This window comes from Anolis sagrei, chromosome 2 (assembly GCF_037176765.1).
Source record: "Anolis sagrei isolate rAnoSag1 chromosome 2, rAnoSag1.mat, whole genome shotgun sequence".
Classification (NCBI taxonomy): Eukaryota; Metazoa; Chordata; class Lepidosauria; order Squamata; family Dactyloidae; genus Anolis; species Anolis sagrei.
This window is the reverse complement of record NC_090022.1, coordinates 219,202,891-219,225,123: the sequence shown is the minus strand read 5'-3', so window position 1 is coordinate 219,225,123 and position 22,233 is coordinate 219,202,891. Positions and strand designations below refer to the sequence as shown.

At 40.3% G+C, this 22,233-nt stretch overlaps 1 protein-coding gene across 3 annotated transcripts in view; it reads left to right on the top strand.

Annotated features, from left to right (window-relative positions):
• The window catches only part of JAK2 (Janus kinase 2), a 130,651-nt gene that overhangs the window by 104,727 nt on the left and 3,691 nt on the right, over nucleotides 1–22,233 (top strand). For all 3 annotated transcript variants that reach the window (XM_060762282.2, XM_060762280.2, XM_060762281.2), the window contains 12 exons: nucleotides 187–321; nucleotides 2,436–2,523; nucleotides 3,705–3,832; nucleotides 5,318–5,456; nucleotides 7,304–7,455; nucleotides 8,354–8,504; nucleotides 8,962–9,098; nucleotides 9,210–9,399; nucleotides 13,583–13,707; nucleotides 16,840–17,012; nucleotides 18,230–18,347; nucleotides 19,187–19,297. In XM_060762282.2, coding sequence (XP_060618265.2) covers nucleotides 187–321; nucleotides 2,436–2,523; nucleotides 3,705–3,832; nucleotides 5,318–5,456; nucleotides 7,304–7,455; nucleotides 8,354–8,504; nucleotides 8,962–9,098; nucleotides 9,210–9,399; nucleotides 13,583–13,707; nucleotides 16,840–17,012; nucleotides 18,230–18,347; nucleotides 19,187–19,297 — 1,647 coding nt within the window. The remainder of the gene's footprint in view (nucleotides 1–186; nucleotides 322–2,435; nucleotides 2,524–3,704; nucleotides 3,833–5,317; nucleotides 5,457–7,303; nucleotides 7,456–8,353; nucleotides 8,505–8,961; nucleotides 9,099–9,209; nucleotides 9,400–13,582; nucleotides 13,708–16,839; nucleotides 17,013–18,229; nucleotides 18,348–19,186; nucleotides 19,298–22,233) is intronic.

Genomic DNA, 22,233 nt, shown 5'->3' with positions numbered 1-22,233 from the left:
GCTTCTTTTTTGTGTACATACAACTCAGTAAACATGTGTAGGATCAATGTGTGATATTTTAATCTAATCAGTTGCTTGTAATCGTTACCCTTCAGATTATCCACTTCCTGTAATTGAGTTAGAGGCTCAGGTTTGCCTGAATTAGTTTACTGCTAACGTAGTTAAAACATTCTTTTTCCCTCCTAGAATGAAAGCCTTGGCCAAGGTACCTTCACCAAAATTTTCAAAGGTGTGAGGAAAGAAGTGGGAGACTACGGTAAACTGTATCAGACGGAAGTCCTGCTGAAGGTTCTGGATAAAGTGCACAGAAACTACTCTGAGGTTGGTGTACAAGTTGGAGTATTCCTTGGGCAATAAGAGGGGGCTGCGGTGATGCAGTGGGTTCAACCGCTGAGCTAAACTTACTGACTGGAAGACTGGCAATTCGAATCCACAGGATGGGGTGAGCTTCCACTGTTAGCCGCAGCTTCTGCCAACCTAGGAGTTTGAAAACATGCAAATATAAATAGATCAATAGGTACCACCTCTGCAGGAAGGTAAATGGCACTCCATTCAACCACGCTGGCCACTTCACCTAGGATGGAAATGAGCGCCAGAGCCGGAGATGAAAGGGGAAGCATTTATCTTTATCTGTGTATATGTATGTATAGACGTTGAATGTTTGCCTTTATGTCTGTATATGCTGGAATCCGCCCTGAGTCCGATTATTATTATTATTATTATTATTATTATTATTATTATTATTATTATGCAATTATATCGAAGACTAGAGGAGCAGCACCAGAGTTTGGAAAAATTGCCCTTTGGACTGGAGGCTCCTGGGGAACTTGTAATCCAAAAAGCAACTTTTCCAAGCTCTGAGTAGAGCAGTAGCTATGAATACTGAGTATCTCATTGTTCCTTTTGGAAATTGCATTGTTCTTGCTTTTATAGTTGAGTAGGAACTTTTGAAAATATAGACTGGATATCCCTTAGAATAAATGCTTGGGACCTTTCTTACCCTTTCTTTACCCTACCCTACCCCATGCCTTCCCCAGCTCCCTCCCCCTTTTTTCTCTTTCTCTCTTATCCATCTCCCATACCTTTCCTATCTATATCTACTTCCTATTATGTATTCATGCTTTTCTCTACACCGTTTATGTTCCCCATCTTTCAATGTATTTTGAAAAAACTTTAATAAACATAAATTTTAAAAAAGAAAGGAACAAATGCATTTCCAACTGGCAGTGGACAGGTTTTCAACAAAATTCAGCTTCTCCATTTATTTATTTATTTATTTATTTATTTATTTACCACGCTTTTCTCTCAACCCCAAAGGGGACTCAGGGCAGCCTTACAAAGGCAACAATTTGATGCTGCGTGTACACAAATCATTGATAAATAAACTAAAAAATTAAAAACCAACCAGTTAAAAACATCGCAACAATTTAAAATCACATAATCCAGGTCATAATCCAGGGCCAGTCCGAGTCATCAATGTTGATTGATAGTCTCTAATTGCACTGCTCCCATTACCGACCAAAGACCTGATCCCAGAGCCTTGTTTTTAGTTTTTTCCTGAAGGCCAGGAGGAAGGGGGCTGATCTAATATCACTGGGGAAGGAGTTTCACAGATGAGAGGTCACCACTGAGAAGGCCCTGTCTCTCATCCCCACCAGTTAGGCTTGCGAAGGGGGCGGGACCAAGAGCAGGGCCTCACCCGACGATCTTAGCCTCTGAGATGGATCAAAGAGGGAGATATGTTTGGACAGATAAGCTGGCCCAGAATCATTTAGGGTTTTATAGGCTAACGCCTGCACTTTTGCCTTTCTTCTTCCATGACTAGAATGATCACAGTAATTTATAGAAAATATACAAATTTGTTTAATTTCTGCAATTTACTTAATTCTCAGAATTCAGCTCTCTTCCATGCAAAATTGACTTTTGCCTTTAAACATATATGCCCAAACATAAGTACATTTTAATCTATGTGAGGAATCCTCTTCATGAATTTTTGAAGAGTAAATTTCCTGATCAAGAAATCACCAAGGAGGTGATCACAGTTTCTCTGTGTCTTGTAAGGACAAATGAAGTTGACATTCACTGAATGTCAAAGCTATTAAACTCTCCATCCTGTGTGAATTTTGTCTTTTGAATATTTTACCAAAAAAAATTACTTTGAATCCAAGATCATCAGTCGTTTCTTGGCAAGTCTCAGCAAATGTAAACTGTACTTATGCATTCATCAGGGATTTTCCTATTGCTATCAGATTGGCATAATTTATTATTAAAGAAGAGGCCTTTGGAGACTAATGGTAAATAATCTATTATGTAATATTGCTGCCGAAGATGCAGAGATGAAGTATGTGAAAATAAAGGTGGTTTTAATTAAATTTAATTCCAAAGAGGTCTCATTGGGTTTCGCTCTGCTAATTGTTGTTCCCTTTCTCTTGCAGTCTTTCTTTGAAGCCGCCAGCATGATGAGCCAGCTTTCTTACAAGCACTTGGTATTAAATTATGGAGTTTGTGTCTGTGGAGAGGAAAGTGAGTAACACCAGCTAATTGTTTGTGTACTCTAATTAGAGAGCTATTCTTGTTTCCCGCTTTGTAAATAGTCGTTTCAGAATTTATTTACATCCTTATCAGGGACAGGTTGTTTCATGACGACATCTGTGTTCCCTTGTCAATTTGTGATGCACTATGGTTTGGTGTAAAGCAGGAGTAGGGAACTGTGGACCTCCAGATGTTGTTGTTGGATTGCAGCTCCCAGTGGGCCATGTGAGCATAGGCAGTTATGCGGTATCGTGTAGTCCAAATAACTAGAGGACCACAGTTGCCCATCCTTAATATATTTTTAAAAACATTTTTCCTCATGCCCCCTTTTGCAGACTTTTGCATTTAAAATGCTGCTCTATTGCCTTATGCAAGCTTCTTTATGCTTTTTTACCTTACTTTTAAAGCAACCCTTTAAAACAAATTGGCCAATAGTTGGAGCAGATAAACATTTAAATGAAGTAAGTGAAAAGTCGGTTATGTAGTTTGCAGGCGATAATGAACTAGAACAGTTCAAAGTGCAGTAACTAGGCAACTTGAATTCTGTACTTGTTACATCTCAAATAGACTACTGCAATGCGCTGTACATGGGGCAGCCTTTGAAGACTGCCGGATGCTCCAAGTAGTACAATGGGTGGCAGCCAGATTTCTTACTGGAGGGAGCATACAACCCCCCTGTTACATCAGCTGCACTGGTTGTCAGCTTGCTACCAGGCCCAATTCAAAGTGCTGGCTTTGAATATAAAGCCCTGAATGTTTCTGGTCCAACTTACCTGTCTGAACGTATCTCCCTTTATGAGCCAACTAGAGCCTTCTCAGTGGTGGCCTCTTGATTATGGAACTCCCTCCCCAGTGATATCAGACTGGCCCCATCCCTCCTTGTCTTCAGGAAAAAGTTACAAACTTGGCTTTGCACACAGGAGTTCGAGGAGTAATGTAACATGGGTAGCAGCTTGAATAATGACTATGAACTCAGCACAATGGGTGTTTTTAATCTGTTTTATTGCATTTATATTTTAACTCTTTTTAAATTGATATGTTATATTTATTATTGTTTGTGTAATGCGGCATTAAATTTTGCCATGGTCTATAAGCCGTGGGGTGAGAAGGGTGGGGTATAAATATAGTAAATTAAATAAAATAAATCATTGCTTGTATATGTTTCAAATCAGATATTCTGGTACAGGAGTATGTAAAATTTGGATCACTTGACACCTATTTGAAGAAGAATAAAAATTCTATAAATATCTTATGGAAACTGGAAGTTGCAAAACAGCTGGCAATGGCAATGCATTTTCTGGTAAGTGGGTTGCTTTTTTACTGTAAGCCCAAAACAAAGTAGCCCTCCCTCCTTTTAGTTAATACTCCTACTTGTGAAATATGTACATATATGTACCTTTTATATGCTGAATTAAGGATCCAGACTGTTCACATAAATGCTCCGTTCTCAAAATTTAATGTGGTGCAAGGGAGTCTTGTCTAGATAAGATCCCATGATTTGTCTTTTAAACAAATATGGAAAACTTCTGATTTTGCTGTATGTATGTTGGGAAGTGGGAGGCACCGTAGTGCTCGTTTCTTTAAAGGAGATGGAAAATGGAAACTATTGTCCTCTTTTGGAAACAACTATTGGATGGATTGTAGGTTTTTTGGGCTGTATGGTCATGCTCTAGAAGCATTCTCTCCTGGCATTTCGCCTGCATCTGTGGCAGACATCCTCAGTGGCTGTAATGGAGCCTACAGTCTGTTATAGGCAATGATACTATTGCCTTTCCTCAAAACAGACCTCCCTCTGTCCAGACTGATTATTTATGGTGTTCTCCCTACTAGATTTAGGTCTGCCATTCTTTTCTCTATAATCGACTGAAGCCCTTCCAGCCTCCTTGGTGTTCAGTGTGATTTGCGAATTCCCTCTCTAAGGTTGACTGGCAATGGTCCCAGGGTTTCAGGCAAAACTCTTTCCTAGTCTTCCCTGGAAAGGATGGGTGATGGACCATGTAACTTCCACATGCAAAGCGCATGCTGCCCTGCTGCACTGCATGGGAATGTGCTGGTGTTACATCATTTCTAGAAACATGGTCTAGAAATTATTACGACCCCCATTCCATTCTTAGGGAGCGCATTTCGATCTCTTCCTTCATGCATCTTGATCATGCTGTTTGCCCACTAACTTAGGAACCAACCACTGTTGTGACAGGTTAAATCAGAATAAGTGAAAGATAATCTGTGTTAATACAGAGAGGATTTTTTTTTGTGTTTCCAGTAACAGAATGACTGATACAAAAAATTAATCCATGACCTCTGTAGTCTAACACTCTGTTCTTTTGGTAGCCAGCCAATTGGGTAATAAAACTTATTTAAGAAAAAAAAAAGAATGTGCTTCAGTGTAAATATGCTATTATTTTTATTCCACAATTAAAAAGCTCATCCTTTTGGAAACTTCTTTCTTCCACCCAGTTATTCCACTCGGCTACAATTGGTAGACTGTGAAAGGGGCGAAAATAATTTATGTAGATTATGCAGTTTTCCTGGTTATTAAAATATCCATAGGGTAGATTAACTCCCATAGATAGTTTCACGAAACCTTGGATTATCATGGAGTTCTTATCTGTCTTCCTTCTTTGTCTTCATTGGGATGGGAGGGAATTGTAATACATTCATGCTGTATTTTTGTTTTAAAATTATTTGTGTAGTTACTGAAATAAAAATGCCACCTTGAGAAATCCCGACACAGTGTTATTTATGTTTTGGGGGGAAATTAAACCCTCATGTTTATCTTTACCAGGAGGATAAAAACCTTGTTCATGGGAATGTATGTGCAAAAAATATCTTGCTTATCAGAGAAGAAGATAGGAAGTCTGGGAATCTTCCCTTTATCAAGCTCAGTGATCCTGGTATCGGTATTACAGTGTTGCCAAAAGACAGTAAGTCTGATTCATCCATTTCGGTCATTGGTGTTCTACCTTGAAAATGTCAGGGAGCAATTATCTCCTTGCTCTCGCTGCACTGGTTGTTTGTCCCACCATTTCTGTTTTGAGCAGCAGGACGAAGCCATGAGCCTTCTCCAAACATTGGCTATTTTAATCAGTTCATGGAATATCAAATCCTCTGCTACATGAAACTATAGATATTTCCTGTTAAATGAATGAAATGCCAAATATATTTTTAAAGGGGAAGGACACATTGAAGAAGGTAGCCTTAATCTTAAAAGTATAAAACAAATAATGGCAACTGCAGCAAGATTACAAACAAGCACACTTGTAGGTTCTGGTTGAACATTTTATATACTTTGTATAGGTCATAGATAATGGAGCTTTATTTTTCTTGTAAAGTACATTTTATTTTGTTTACTTATTGGTAGGATTTATATCACAACTTTCCAAACAAGCTCACATGATACAGCAGGCATGGGCAAACTGTCTAACTTGCGGCCCGCATAGTGGGCCAGAGCAGGGTGGGCAAGCCAAGAGGGAGGGGGCTCTCCCCAAGTCCCCTCGCTGCCCTTTCCTCCCCTTCCTCTTTTCTTTCGGGGGCAAAAAGTGAAGGAAAGACGAAAGGTTTGGATCCCAAAAGAGTTAGCCTTGGTCAGGATGAGATGGTGGACGGGAGAGAAAAAAAGTGTATCAATTAGATCCCATATTGCCTACTCCTGATATACAATCCTAGAGCAGGAAGAGACCCCCATCCGGACCAACTCCCTGCCATGGAGGAAGGCACAATCAAAGCACTCCCGATAGACAGCCTCTCTGGAAAATTTTCCAGAGAAGGAGACTCCACAACACTCCCAGGCAGCCTATGCCACTCTCCAACAGCTCTTACTCTCAGGAAGTTCTTCCTAATCTTTTCAGTCGAATCTTTTTCCCTGCCATTTGAAAGCATTGGTCCTTGTGCCTTGGTCTCTAGAACAGCAGAAGTCAGTTTTCCCCCTCCCTCCTCCTCAATGGGACACCCTTTTAAATCTTGAAACATGGTTCTCATGTTCCCTCTCTACCTTCTCTTCTCTCAAGTAAACATCCCCCAAGAGGAAAGGAGGAAGAAAAAAGAGAAGGAAGAAAAAATGATGGAAGGAAGGATGGAAGGGAATGGAGGGAGGGAAGGCCAAAGAGAAGGAAGGAAGGAAGGAAGGAAGGAGGGAAGGAAGGAAGGAGGGAAGGAAGGATGGAAGGGAAAGAAGGAAGAAAGAGGGAGGTAAGGAAGGGAGGGGGAAGGAAAGAGAGAAGGCAGGAAGGATAGAATAGGATGGTGAGAGAGAGGAGAGCCTGAGAAAAGAGCCTAATGGGTCACATCCGGTCCCCACTCCTGGGTTTGCCCATACCTGTGATACAGGGTTTTCAAAAAAATGTGCCTGGTTTGAAATTATTATATCTCTGTAGCCGCTAATCGCCCATGAATGAAACTCTTACCCCTTGAAAGGGTGAGGCATATACTTTCAAAGGATTACTGCTCTCCTAGTGTACAAACAACACCTGGCCTCAGTCATTTGCAATATGGCAACCCTACAACATAAAGCTTAATGTATTCACTATTTGTGGAGTCATTTATAAAATTTGTTCCTGGCTCAAAATGATGGATTAAACTTGATAACTCATTAAACTATTTGTAACTTTTTTGTGTGTGTAATTGTTATGTGTTGCCCTTGTGAATCATATACTTCTTTGAAATTAGATCCATCAATTTGAAACACACTGCAGTCAAGTAGCCAGTTGAAGCGCCCCTTAAAAATCATTAAAATGTTTTGATTCTTTCCTTCTGCTTCTTCATGCTCATCTAGTTCTTCTAGAGAGAATCCCATGGGTTCCACCTGAGTGCATCGAAAATCCCAAGCGGCTGAGTTTAGCGACGGACAAGTGGAGTTTTGGGACCACCTTGTGGGAGATCTGCAGCGGGGGAGACAAGCCCCTCGCAGCACTGGATTTGCAGAGAGTAAGAGCCGTGTGGCAGGCAACATTTCTCTCTCTCCACAGCAAGAGTCTCATACTTTTTAAGCCAAGGGCCAGTTCACTATCCCTCAAACTGTTTTTTGCACTATTTGTAGTGCAAAAAACAATAAGAGAACAATACAAGATTTAAAATGAAGAACCATTTTAACCAACCTAAAATTACCAGTATTTCAGTGGGAAGTGTGGACTTTCTTTTGGCTGATGAGATAGTCAAGTTAATTAAGGTTGTTGTTGTGTACCTTCAAGTCTTTTTAGACTTAGGGCAACCCTAAGTCTAAAGTTTAGGGCGGGAGCTGGGTAAAGGACCTTGGAGGGCTGTATCTGGCCCGCCGGTCTTAGTTTGGGGACCCCTGCTCTACAGTATGAGCCCCAAATTTGTGGGACCAATATTTGCGGTTTCATTTATCCACATTCAACAAAATACCATTTCTTTCATCCTATGGTATTCTTTTGCCAGAAGTTCATTTTAAAAGGGTTTACTATTCTCCATGGTTTCACATATCCACGTGAAGACCATCCCAATCTGAAGGTCATGCTAAATATTTAATTTGTATTGTGTATTCATTTGTAGCTACTCAAGCACTTGGTTACGGTATCTTTGTGTGAATCTGTCCTACATTAGATTTCATGGTTCTGAAAGAGTTCTTGGCGTGCATCCTTATTCTATTCCTGCCTTCTCTTCAGGGGTGACCAGAGAGAGCTTGGGAGAATTACTTTATGTAAACACCACTGCCATGTTAAAGGCAAACATTCCTTTCTTCTTTAATTGTGGTGGTTTTTTATAAGAGATGTCATAAAAAAAACCTAGTTAGCTTCAAGACTTTGCAGAATTTTATGAATTTCCAGTTATTTCAATTACGTTTGCTTGTTTTGAATTGTAGAAACTACAGTTTTATGAAGACAGGCACCAACTTCCTGCTCCAAATTGGACTGAACTGGCAAATCTTATAAATAACTGTATGGATTATGAACCAGATTTTAGGCCCTCTTTCAGAGCAATTATACGTGATCTTAACAGTTTGTTCACTCCAGGTATGTTAAATGGTGTAAGGGGGTCAGATATTGTAGCCAGTGCAGTGTATTTCTGAATTAGCAATTAAAGTAAGTTCTACTATTTGTACAACATTTTGTGAAAACAGAATATTTAGAGATTTTCTTTACTTTGGAATTAGCTGGGGCTTTGTGGAAGGGAAGGGCAGATAGTGGCCCCTTTCTCCTGTATTTCTTGGTCTACATCAATTTTGGAGTTCCAATCAAAGTAGATCCATGGAAGTAGTGGGCATTTACATAAATACCAGATCACCAGATTCTGTCGATTCAGTGGATCCATTCTCGCTGAATATAAGTTGGATTTTTACCTAGTAATAATGCAGTTATTTTATGATGATCTTATAGGTTGAGATTTAGTATCAGCAACATTGTCTCTGTTTCTCTTTAGATTGTGTGTCCTGGTCAAATAATAAATCTTTTGTTGTTGTTGTTTTTCAAGATTATGAACTATTGACAGAAAGTGACATGTTACCAAATATGAGAACTGGTGGCCTTGGACTTTCTGGGGCTTTTGAAAACAAGGACCCTACATATTTTGAAGAGAGACACCTCAAGTTCTTACAGCAACTTGGCAAGGTAGGAGACTTGCTGAGCAATGAAGGTTGAATTGCCCAAAGATGCTGGAACAAAATGCACTACGGTTCCCCATTTCCTGGTTGTACATTTCCCTTTTCATTTGCTTCACAGGGCAATTTTGGGAGTGTGGAAATGTGCCGATACGATCCGCTACAAGACAACACTGGGGAGGTGGTCGCTGTGAAGAAGCTGCAGCACAGCACAGAAGAACACCTGAGAGACTTTGAAAGAGAAATTGAAATCCTCAAATCCTTGCAACATGACAACATTGTCAAGTACAAAGGAGTGTGCTACAGTGCAGGTATGCTTCATAAATCATTGCTGTTGTTCATTTTTTTATACCAGAGAAAAGTTAGCAGCTGCTGGATAATTTATCAAATGTTTCCCATTAATGGGAATCAAGGAGTGCAGTGGTTAGAATAAAATCTTAATTAGAAACTGATTTGTTATATAGCCGAGACCACAGCTACATGGTGGAAACCTGTGTTCTTCATACTTGCTATTGAATACAGGTTCCAGAACATTAACCAAATTCCGTTGTGGTCCCAGTAAATTCTCACTGGATTTTTTTTTCTTATTTTAAGCATATTCTTTAGCCCAGAGGTGGACATGTGCCAGTAGTTTGGTGCTGAAACAATTTATTTGTAGGAATGAGTGACATCCACCATATCCCATTTCTTCCTAGATATGCACAAAATTTGGAATTCTGGAAGGATTATTTTTTACTCTAAATAGTCTCTATTAGAGTTTTCCAGATATTTCATGTTGATGACATACTTTTTAGACATGCTATCACAGTAATTCAGTTTTACTTGCAAACCAGAGGTTAAACCAACCCCTTATAAGAGATACGGACACATACATGAATTGAAATAACAAAAGGGGATTGAACATATCTCATGAAAATCTTTCATTTATATTTTTATAAAATATAAATGTTTCTGTGTTGCCAAAGGCTTTCATGGCAGGAATCACTGGGTTGCTGTGAGTTTTCTGGACTGTATGGCCATGTTCCAGAAGCATTCTCTCCTGACAATTCGCCCACATCTATGGCAGGCATCCTTAGAGTTTGTGAGGTATATTGGAAACAAGACAAGGAAGGTTTTCACTTACCTCAAACAGAGAAGAGTTCTTTCTCCTACCTTGGACCTTCAACAGATATATACATCTCACTTGCCTAGTTTCCAACAGACCACACAACCTCTGAGCATGCCTGCCATAGATGTGGATAAAACACCAGGGGAGAATGCTTCTGGAACATGGCCATACAGCCTGGAAAACTCACAGCAACCCAATAAATGTTTCTTGTTATGTTTGCCTGACATACCTACATATTGCAGTCACAAACATGTTGCAACACACAGTTTGGAAAGCTCTGGTCTGTAGTATTCCTCCATCAAAATCTGGTCCCTTTTTGATTTATCAGTTCAGGTTTGGAAAGAAAAAGGGAGAGACTTCACAGGACATTGTGGATTTTCCAGAGGCAAAGTTTATGATGCAACTCCAGATACTTAGGGGTCAGTGATGAGGAGACTATTATAGGACAAAAAAACAGAAAGCATCATTCCAGGACACTGTCTCTACTCTTTTAGCCACTGTTCGGCATGTATCTATTTGTAGTTGCAAACAGAGAACAAAAGAGGAAACCATGTGTTCTTCTAAACATAGCATTGTCACCATTTCTGGAACTCCAGGCATAACATTCTAAAAGTAGTTCTGTGGAATATATATAGAACATTTCAGAATGATTCCCTCCTTCTGCTAACATTTTTTCCAAATGTTTGAAAAAAATAAAATCAGTGGAATACCTCTTGCTTGCTTTCCCCCCAACAATTTTCAACATTCATATGTAGATCCAATTGCTAGATCCAACTAGAGTTGTACCTTCAAGTTATTTCTGACTTAAAGTGATCCGATCACAGGGTTTTCTTGGCAGGATTTCTTCAAAGAGGGATTGCTGTTGCATTATTCTGATGGTGTGTGGTCCCTTCTACACTGACATGCCCTGTTTCCCCGAAAATAAGATCTCCTAAAAATAAGACCTAGTAGAGATTTTGCTGAATTTCTGAAGATAAGGCCTCTCCTGAAAGTAAAACCTAGCAAAGTTTTTGTTTGGAAGCATGCTCCCCCTGGTGGCTGGAAGTTGCAGTGCCATCACTGCTGTGCTAATGGTCCAGGTACTGCTGTGGGAAATCATTACAGTTCCCAGATAATGTGGGGCAGCCAGGTATTTTACAGCCCTTATTTTTGTGGCCCTGTGTATGAGGGCCAGTATAGTTATTATATACTGGCAACTACTATACAGTATGGAGCCCCCAGTGGCACAGTGGGTTAAACCGCTGAGCTGCTGAACTTGCTAACTGAAAGGTCGCAGGTTCTAATCCGGGGAGCCGTGTGAGCTCCTGCTGTTAGGCCCAGCTTCTGCCAACCTAGCAGTTCAAAAACATTCAAATGTGAGTAGATCAATAGGTACCGCTCTGGCGGGGAGGTAATGGCGCTCCATTCAGTCATGCTGGCCACATGACCTTGGAGGTGTCTGCGACAACGCTGGCTCTTCGGCTTAGAAATGGAGATGAGCTCCAACCCTCAGAGTAGGACACGACTGGATTTAATGTCAGGGGAAAACCTTTACTTTTACCTAGTATACAGTATATAATAAATGTTCTTTTTTTGTTTAACAATAAATGTGATTTTTTTCTTCATGGAAAAATAAGACATCCCCTGAAAATAAGACCTAGCGTATCTTTGGGAGCAAAACTTAATCTAAGATACTATCTTATTTTCGGGGAAACAGGGTATAATCCAGATTATCCAAGCAGATAATCCACATTATCTGCTTTGAACTGAGTTATATGAGTTTATACTGCTATATAATCCAATTCAAAGCAGATAATCTGGATTTTATATGGCAGTGTAAAAGGGGTCTGTGATTTACCCAGTTGGCTTCCATGGCCAAGCAAGTATTTGACCCCTTGTGTCCTAAATTCCCAGTCCAATGCTCAAACCAATACACCATGCCGAATCCCTGACTAGAGTAGCCCCATTGATTCAGTGGTATCTGTCAAAAGTGTTGAATTGCCATTTAGCAGTTGGTTGAAGGGTTTCATTCTGTTTGGGATTAATGATCAGTTTTTGACATTAGTTTCTGATGCAGGCAGAATTTGAACATTTGCACAGTTTTGAGAATATTAAGATTTTCCTGTCTGTTCTCTATCCACGTTAGAGTTATTATTGTCTATTTATTTTTTATATGAAACAGCTGTGGTTAATCATCTTCTCGTAATGGAGAATTGCATCATGATTTCCATCTAGAGAAGAAATGTCCCTTGCATAGATTTATATGATTTGTACAGATTGCACACCTGGGAATTGAATCTGTTTGCAGTACCTTTAAAGCAGTTCACTGGTTGATTGCATCACCATTTGAAAAATCAATGATCGAATCCAGCCACTCCTTGACTGGACATGAACAACAAAGGCTTGTGGGTAGACACAGAAATCGTACAAGTACATCATCTTATTTAAGATTCAACTGGGGTAATACACTCCACAGGCCAACTGAGGCACATGGAGAATCATTTCCCTTTAACCACTTGTTTAATAAAAAGGAATTATTGTCCTCTTGAATGTCCCCAAACATTGAGTCCTACACGAATTCCGTTGATTTGGCTGGAGAGTAACGGCTGGTGATTCTCCTTGTTTTTGTCCTCCTCTTTTTGTCTTTAACCCCATCCACTTACTTGAACTCAGCCCCCAAGAACTTCTCTGACTTTGCACCCAGCAATAATACCTTTTTTATGAAGTTCATTCTTTCACTGAGCTCAGAGTATGTTGTGTCCACACCAGGAAAATGGTGACTTCTTATATGTCACATTTGGCCAAAGGATTGTGTATAAAGTCACACATGGTATAGACTTTCTCCGACTAAAATGATCAAGGGTCTGGAAAACAAGCCATATGAGGAGTGGCTTAAAGAGCTGCATTTTAGCCTGCAGAAGTGAAGGCTGAGAGAAGACATGATGAGGGCCATGTATAAATATGTGAGGGGAAGTCATAGGGAGGAGGGAGCAAGCTTGTTTTCTGCTGCCCTGGAAACTAGGACGCGGAATTATGGCTTCTAACTACAGTAAAGAAAGGAGATGCTACCTGAACATGAGGAAGAACTTCCAAATTGTGGGAGCTGTTCAGCAGTGGAACTATCTGCCCCGGAGTGTGGTGGAGGCTCCTTCTTTGGAGGCTTTCAAACAGAGGCTGGATGACCATCTGTTGGGGGGTGCTTTGAATGTGATTTTCCTGCTTCTTGGCAGGGAGTTGGACTGGATGGCCCACAAGGTCTCTTCCAACTCTACGATTCTGTGATTCTAATAACTCATGTTAGGTTAGCCTTACTACTATAAGGAAAGATATCAGAACTGAGTTTCTTTAGGAAGGAATCGCTGTGAATCATAATCTTAAATATTTCCATTTGTTCTTTGCTTGGAAAGGTCGCAGAAATCTGAAGCTGATCATGGAATATTTGCCCTATGGAAGTTTACGAGACTATCTCCAGAAAAACAAGGACAGGTTGGATCATAAGAAACTCCTGCAGTATGCTTCTCAGATATGTAAGGTAATATCAGCTCTGCTGCTGTCATTAATACTAGTATGCTTGCTCTAGGAGCACATGTTTGATATTTGTGGTTTTCCCACTTGTTGTACAGTAAGACAAAAAGCTGAGAAAAGTTACTTTTCCAAACTCTATTCTAGACCAGTCTTCCTCAACCTGGTACCTCCAGGCATGTTGAACTATCATTGTCATCATTCCCCAACTAGCATTGAAGTACAGTAGAGTCTTGCTTAACCAACATAAACATAAACGTTGGATAAGCAAAAATGTTGGATAATAAGGATTAAGGAAAAGCCTATTAAACATCAAATTACGTTATGATTTTACAAATTAAGCACCAAAACAACATGTTTTACAACAAATTGACAGAAAAAGCAGTTCAATACACAGTAACGTTATGTAGTAATTGTATTTACAAATTTAGCACCAAAACATTGCAATTTATTGAAATAGCTGTGAATCCGAGCAGGAGGCAGACTGCATTGGATAATACAGAATTGTTGTATGAGCAAAGGTTGGGTAAGCAAGACTCTACTGTACTAGGTAGACTGGATTCAATCCCCTGAGTGGAAGAGTACTAGAAAGATATGTCATTCTTCCACATATACTTTGAGCTTGGAAACAGGGTCTACCTGTCTGTTGTTCACTGGTAAATGATGTAAGAGATGGCAGACAACTGACATAGGTGAACGTGGTCATGTGGTGTTCTTGAGCTTCATTTCATAACTATTTTGGTGTCTTGCAGATGAGCCATTTCTCATAGTGAGGCATTTCTTGGCAGAGTTTTGCCCATAGTAATGACTGTTGTTGTTATGTGCCTCCTGTTGATCAGGATAATTCCCAGCTCCCTGGAGTAGAAAAGGAACAAGGTTATGGATTTTATCAGATGCAGACAGTGCTGGAAATGGTGCTATATTTGTCTTGTATGTCAGCACCCAGGGGCATTTGCTTGGCTGCTGTTGGACATGGAATACCAGACTAGATCAGACTTGGCAAATTTGGCAGGTTCAGGTGCTAATTTTGCCCATACTCAGGATCCTGTTCCAGACTGTTCCTTTGACAGATGGTGTCTTCCAACATTTTTTAAAAATATAGACGTGACCAGAACTTCACATTGGACTTAAAAACAAAAAAAACTTTGAAATATGACTTTTCAGTAAGGCATATCATGATTTTGAGAGGCTTTCAGGAATAGCAGTTCTCTTCCTCTTCCCCTGGAAATGGAAAGTATTTTTTTCCCAAGGGACAAGAATCTAGAATATGCCAAGGGGTGTAAAAACAGGTCGGGCACAACAGGACCACCCATAGTTGGTATGTGTTTTCCACCCCCTGGACAAGATAGACTATGATGTGGTCCAATACTAGACTGTCTTCTAAAGGCTGTAATGGGCAGAATGGGTTGGGGTGGCAAATCAGCCTTGGGTAACTGAATACAGGTTGGCAATGCCTGCCAGGGAGCTGCAAGGACTTTTCTTCTGAGCCAGCAGGGTAGGCAGCTTGAGTTTCAAAAAGCGAGAAGGTGCCTTAGTGCATAGTGAGAGTAATAGTAATACCAACAGCAAGCTGCTTCTTTTGACTGGGCAAACCTCCATTTGTGCTTAATGGCAGGCCACTCCCTGGCAACTTACCATGGAGCAGGCGAATGGACAACCTGGAGGAGAAAATAAGCAGAATAAGGAAGTGGGGGCAAAGAGAGGATTTAATTCGGCACAGTTTTCTCTAATGGTTAATCGATGCAGTTGTATTTTGTTAATTTCAGTTGCAGCATCTGATCTTCATGAACTTTGTCACAGAGAATGCATCTGCACTGTGGAATGAATGCATTTTGATACCACTTTAGGGGCCATGGTTCAGCGCTATGGAATCCTGGCATTTATAGTTTGCAGAGGTATCCACACTCTTCAGCAGAGAAGGGTAAAGGTCTTATAAAACAACAACGACAACAACAATAATAATAATATTTGTAACCTGCCGCCATCTCCCCAGAGGTACTGGAGGCTGCTAACAAAGCACAGCAAAGTGCCGCACATAAACAATAAAAACATGAAATTACAATCACGCGCACACATAAGCACATAATAAAACATAAAATTTGTAAAAAACATTGTCATAGCTGCGGATAAAAAGAGGTTGTTTACAGTTGACATACCCCAGTGCCGGAGTGACACCAACAGTACATTGTCAAACTAACCTTTAAAAATCTACTCAAGATCAAAGGCTTGCTAAAAAGCCATGTTTTTAACCAAACCTTTGATCTTCAGTAGATTTTTAAAACTGGATTGGAAGTTTTAAGTTTTCTTTCTCTTAAGTAGTCTCAAAGAGCCCTTGGTGGCGCAGCGCGTTAAACCGCTGAGCTGCTGAACTTGGTGACCGAAAGGTCGGTATTTCGAATCTGGGGAGTGGGGTGAGCCCCAGCTGTCAACCCTAGCTTCTGCCAACCTAGCAGTTTGAAAACATTCAAATGTGAGTAGATCAATAGATACTGCTTCAGCAGGAAGGTAATGGCGCTCCATGCATTCATGCCAGTCACATGACCTTGGAGGTGTCTATGGACAATGCTGGCTCTTTGGCTTAGAAATGGAGTTGAGCACCACTCCCCAGAGTGGGACACGACTGGACTTAGTGTCAAGGGGAAACCTTTACTTTTACTTTGTCTCAAAGACAAGACAAGATCCTTTTATTTACTGATAGCAGGCTTTCACAGCCATGTCATCTAATAAAAAAACAAGGAAGTGTCTATCAGAGCACTCAGCTTGCCATTGGGCATCAGATCAGGATCTTATTCTCAGGGTCAAAATGATAACTATATTGTTAGCTCTCCTTGGATCAAGGATAAGGCCTCCTATCTTTTATCCTCTCCGCTTGCCGCTCCTTCACTTGACAGTCACCACAATAATGACATCTAGTGGTAATAGACGGAAATTTGCCAAGCTTGATCAATTTTGGGGGATATTCAATACTTTTTTTGCACCGCTTATTTTATTTTTCTAACAGTGTTATCTTAGCCCATGAATAGGTGTGATACACTTGACATAACCTACTCTTAACTATACTGTTCATTGGATCTTTTAGTCTCTCTCTTTTAGGCTTCTTAAAGTCAGTCAATTTTGATTCTGTAATTTTGTTGACCCACAGGGCATGGAGTATCTGGGATCAAAAAGATATGTTCATAGGGATCTAGCGACCAGAAATATCTTGGTGGAGCATGAAAACAGAGTGAAGATTGGAGACTTCGGCTTGACAAAAGTTCTGCCGCAGGACAAAGAATATTACAAAGTCAAGGAACCAGGAGAGAGTCCAATCTTCTGGTATGTTTCCGTTTGTACCCAGTCAGTTGTAAACTATGAATTTGAAATGTACATTTTATTAGGTATGAAAGATTTTAGTGTGTTCTAGTCTTAGGTCTGTGTTTTTTAAGAATGGTCTTATGTTTAATCTGTGTACTTTAACTATGTTGTACCTCACCTTGAACCTTGAGAAAAAGTGGTAAGAAATACCATGTATTTATTATTTATTGTGGTGTTGCTTGAGTGCAGATTAGAAAAGTGCAGTTATTAAATAAAAGCTTTGTCTCTTCAATAGGGATCATTTGGAAAGTTCTGTACTCTGTTAAGGGTGTAATAAAAGCATTATATTAACCGCAGTAGCACAGCAGTTCAAGCCGCTAGCTGCAGGAAAGCTGCTGACAGGAGGGTCAACAGTTCGAAGCCGCGAGTCGGGTGAGCTTCCGACTGTCAGTCCTAGCTCCTGTCTACCTAGCAGTTCGAATGCATGCAGTGCGAGTAGATCAATAGGTACCAACTTGGTGGGAAGGTAAAAGGGCACCCCATGCAGACATGTCAGCAAAAGAGATGTCTGCGGACAGCAGGCTCCTTTGACATGAAAAAAAAAAACCAACAACACCTCCCCATGGCTGGAAGTTGAGCATCGCCTCCAGACGCTGGAGATGGAAAACGAGGAAGGCCTTTACCTTATCTGTGTACTGTATGTCATTGTTTGTGTGAAAAGGCTGTGAATGTTTGCGTCATATGCACTGTAATCTGCTCCAAGTCCCTTTGGGGAGATAAAGCAGAATATAAATAAAGTAGTAAGGTAAAGGTAGTCCCCTGACATTAAGTCCAGTCATGTCTGACTCTGGGGTGTGGTGCTCATCTCCATTTCTAAGCCGAAGAGCCAGTGTTGTCCGTAGACACCTCCAAGGTCATGTGGCCGGCATGACTGCATGGAGCACCGTTACCTTCCCACCGGAGCGGTACCTATTGATCTACTCACATTTGCATGTTTTCAAACTGCTAGGTTGGCAGAAGCTAGGGCTGACAGCGGAAGCTCACGCCGCTCCCCGGAATCGAACCTGCGACCTTTCGATCAACAAGCTCAGCAGCTCAGTGCTTTAACCCACTGCGCCACCGGCGGCTCCTATAAATAAAGTAGACTATTGTTATTGTTGTTATTATTATTATTAATATTACTATTATATTGATATGCATTAGGCTTTCAGACTTTTTATCCTTTGTCATTTTAATAGGTATGCACCAGAGTCACTGACAGACAACAAATTTTCTGTGGCTTCAGATATGTGGAGTTTCGGTGTGGTCCTGTATGAACTTTTCACGTATACAGACAAGAACAGAAGTCCACCCGTGGTTAGTAAATGTTTTATCAGATGAGTGCACGTTCAGCCAACCTGCTCTCGTTCTTTCTATTCTCTCCTCAACCCTCCCCCCCCCCCGCCCTTTATATTCTGAATCATAGAAACATCATATATAAGTGAGCAAATTACAGGACAGTCATATAAAATAAAATATGTGTTTTGGGGAAGCTGTGTGCAAAACGAAGTGACTTAAGTCTACCTGGCATTGCCTGGGTGTCACTGGGGCCACTTCCGCCCCTGCTTTCATCACTTCTTTCTCTTCCCTTCTGCTCATTCCTTTTTCTTCTCTCCTTCCTTCCCCCTTTTTCTGTCTCCCTCCCCTTTCCTTCATACCTTTCTTTCCCTTCTTTCTTTCTGTCCTTCCCCTCCCCTTTCCCCCTTCTCCTGTTCTGAAAGACCCTGCCTCACAATGTCTTCATGGCAGCATAGCTCTTTTTGTGGCTCTTTCCCTTTCCCCCATACACATCACTTTTCTTTCCTAGTAACATCACAGAGGGCCACTTCACCTTTGTGTTAATTTGTGTGTGTATATATATATATATATATATATATATATAATACAATACACCAAATTTTCCTTTAAACACCTATATTTTAAAGCCATTCTGTTACTGAGTGAGGTTTTCATTTTCATATTTTCATAATGTTTGTATTTTTTCCTATAATGTTTTTAATGGGATTGTTCTTTATATTTTTCTGGATTATTAAAAATCTGTATTTTATTATTATTGGCTGACTCCCACCTCATTATTAGCATATAAAAGTGAACATATATATGTAATAAAATTAAAACAACCTTACAAACATTTGGCTTTGGATTTTCCTTTTTAGGAGTTCATGCGCATGATTGGCGATGATAAGCAAAACCAGATCGCATTCCATTTAATAGTTCTTTTGAAAAACAATGTCAGGCTGTCAAGACCTGATGGGTGTCCTGATGAGGTATGAGATTGCTATGTTTTATCTTGTCATTCTTCTGCCATTGCTATATTGCATTTCCCAGAGGTCCTAGTTAGTATCTCCACAGTATTGGGGGATAAGAGACAGGGTCTACTTAGTGGTGGCCCCTTGTCCCTCCCAATGAAATTAGATTGGCCCCCTTCCCTCCAGACCTTCGGGGGGAAACTAAAAATATAGCTTCTGGATCAAGCTTTTGGTCAGTAAATGGGAACAGTGCAATAAGATAAAGAATGACTCAGAACGGCCCTGGGATATGACCTGGATTGTGTGATTTTCATTGCTGTTTTAATATTTATGTTTTAATTGGTTGGATTTTAATGCTTTTGTTTATTTATTGATGTATTTTCATGTATGGCATCAAACTGTGGCCTCTGTAAGGCCGCCCTGAGTCCCCTTCGGGTTTGAGAATGGCAGGGTATAAGTGTGATAAATAAACAAACAAACTAACAGTTAGCTGCAAGGCTCAAATAGACTCCCAGTAGACTCAAATCAAGGAGAATGAGAATCACCACTCCCCTTAACATCCCCCCAGCAACAGCAAAAGTTTCCCTCTGGGCAGCTAAACCAGGAAATCCGAATTGGATGGCTCCCCGCGAGGGTCTTCCTCCAGGGGCAAACCAAGAATGGCCAACTTGGAAGTCCCTGAACAGACTCAGAAGTGGAGTGGGCAGATCAAAAAACAATCTGGCAAAATGGCACTGCCTAAAAGAATCCACTTTGTGCGACTGTGGAGCAGAACAAACAACCCCGTATCTGTATGCTTGTCCACAATGTCCTGCCTCATGTACAGAGGAAGAATGGTTGGAGGCTACAGGCAATGCCGTTGCTATTGCCCGTTTTTGGTCAAAAGATATTTAGCCACTTGTGCGCCTTGTATTTTTATCAATTTTACACTAATTTATGCAATGCTTTTGATATGAAATAAATAAATAAAATCAGCAAGGCCACATAAACCCCACCCTGATGTAAAATATTAAGATAATGAGTGGAAATAAACATTACATAGATCTCTTTTTAAAACAAGGAACCATCTTAGAGGCTTCACAGAAATTTCCCAAATCCATCTTCACAGGTTAATTCTCTCAAATTAATCCAAGGAAGTTTACCAAAAAATATGCAATGCTACTTTCTGCCTGTGAGATCACAGAAAGATACCACCTATCGCAGCAGATGTATTGGCAATGCATTTCTAATTATTCGTAACTTTTAGTTAATAAAGTTAATAAACCCATCTTAACCCCCAAAAAGTATACCATGTGGGAAGAGAAAGTTTCCTCTCTGTCCCATTAGCTTCAAAGGTATGTTGGTGGGCTACTCCCAGACTGGCAAACTTCCTCCCACAAAAGAGCAAATTTCCATCTGATTTTTTTCCATGGCACACAAACACCTGTTTTAAACAGACTTTCACCCTCGTTGCTCCAAAATTATTTTTAATGGTGTTGTATTTTTCCTTCTCATTTGCATTTTAAATAGTTTCTAGCCATTTCGACTTTGTGCTGCTTTCAATATAAGAATTTAATTAGTTGGTTTATAATAATAATAATAATAATAATAATAATAACAAAAATAATAATAATAATACACTTTATTTATATTTCGGAGGGACTCAAAGTGGATTATAGTACACATACGAGGCAAACATTCAATGCCATTTTACACAAACGACATACAATACACAGATAAGGTAAAGACCTTCCCTTTTTTCCATCTCTGGAGTCTGGAGGCGATGCTCAACTCCTGCCATGAGGAGGTGCTCCTGTTCCATTTTCCATGCCGAAGGAGCCTGCTGTCTGTAGACATCTCCAATCTTTTTGCTGGCATGTCTGCATGGGGTACTCTTTTATCATCCCACTGAGGTGATACCTATTGATCTACTCATATTGCATGCTTTCAAACTACTAGACTGGCAGAAGCTAGGACTGACAGTTGGGAGCTCACTCCAACCTTGGTTCCAGCTCTCTGTCCTCCCAGGCTCCCCTCCCTTATTGTTCAGGTTTTTGGTGTTAATTAGTGCTGGTTCCCACTAACTACAGTGTGCAGCTGCCTACTCTTAATTCCCATCAACTAGCTAAAATAAACTCAGTGTACTGGAATAGTTTATAGTAATAAAGCTTAAACAAAAGAAATATATAATATTGTTGAAGTAAATACTAGTCCCAGGTCACACACTTTATATTATGGGAGGTCCTAGGCAGAGGATCCTGACATAGGAGAGAGTGTTAGAAGAAGGAAATGTGCTATGACAGAACTTTCCAAACTATGTGTCAGCTGCAGTATGTAGGAGTGTTGCGCAAATATAATGAAAAATGACAAAAATCTTGGCAATGTATTCTATTATCTTAAAAATCATATATTTTTTAAAATATAACTGAAAAGTTTTCATGAACTATGTTGTGTGTCCACATACATTTTATAATTACAGTTTGTGTGTGTATTTCTTAAAAGGAGTTGGGTTTTGTTTTGTTTTTTCGGCGTGTCAGGAGCAACTTGAGAAACTGCAAGTCACTTCTGGTGTAACCTGTTGTTTGTTAAACCACTTCTGGTTTAACCTCTTGTTTGCTAGTAAAACTGAATTAAAGTAAAGTAGTAAAGGTTTTGCCTTGACATTAAGTCTAGTCGAGTCCGACTTTGTGGGGTGGTGCTCATCTCCATTTCTTAGCTGAAGAGCCAGTATTGTCCGTAGACACCTCCAGGGTCATGTGGCCAGCATGACCGCATGAAGTGCAGTTACCTTCCTGTTGAAGTGGTACTTACTGATCTACTCGCATTTGAACGTTTTCAAACTGTTAGGTTGGCAGAAGCTGGGGCTAACAGGGGGAGCTCACCCCACTCCCTGGATTTGAACCTTTTGGTCAGGAAGTTCAACAGCTCAGTGGTTTAACCCGCTGGGTCACCGGGGACTCCAAAACTTAATTACT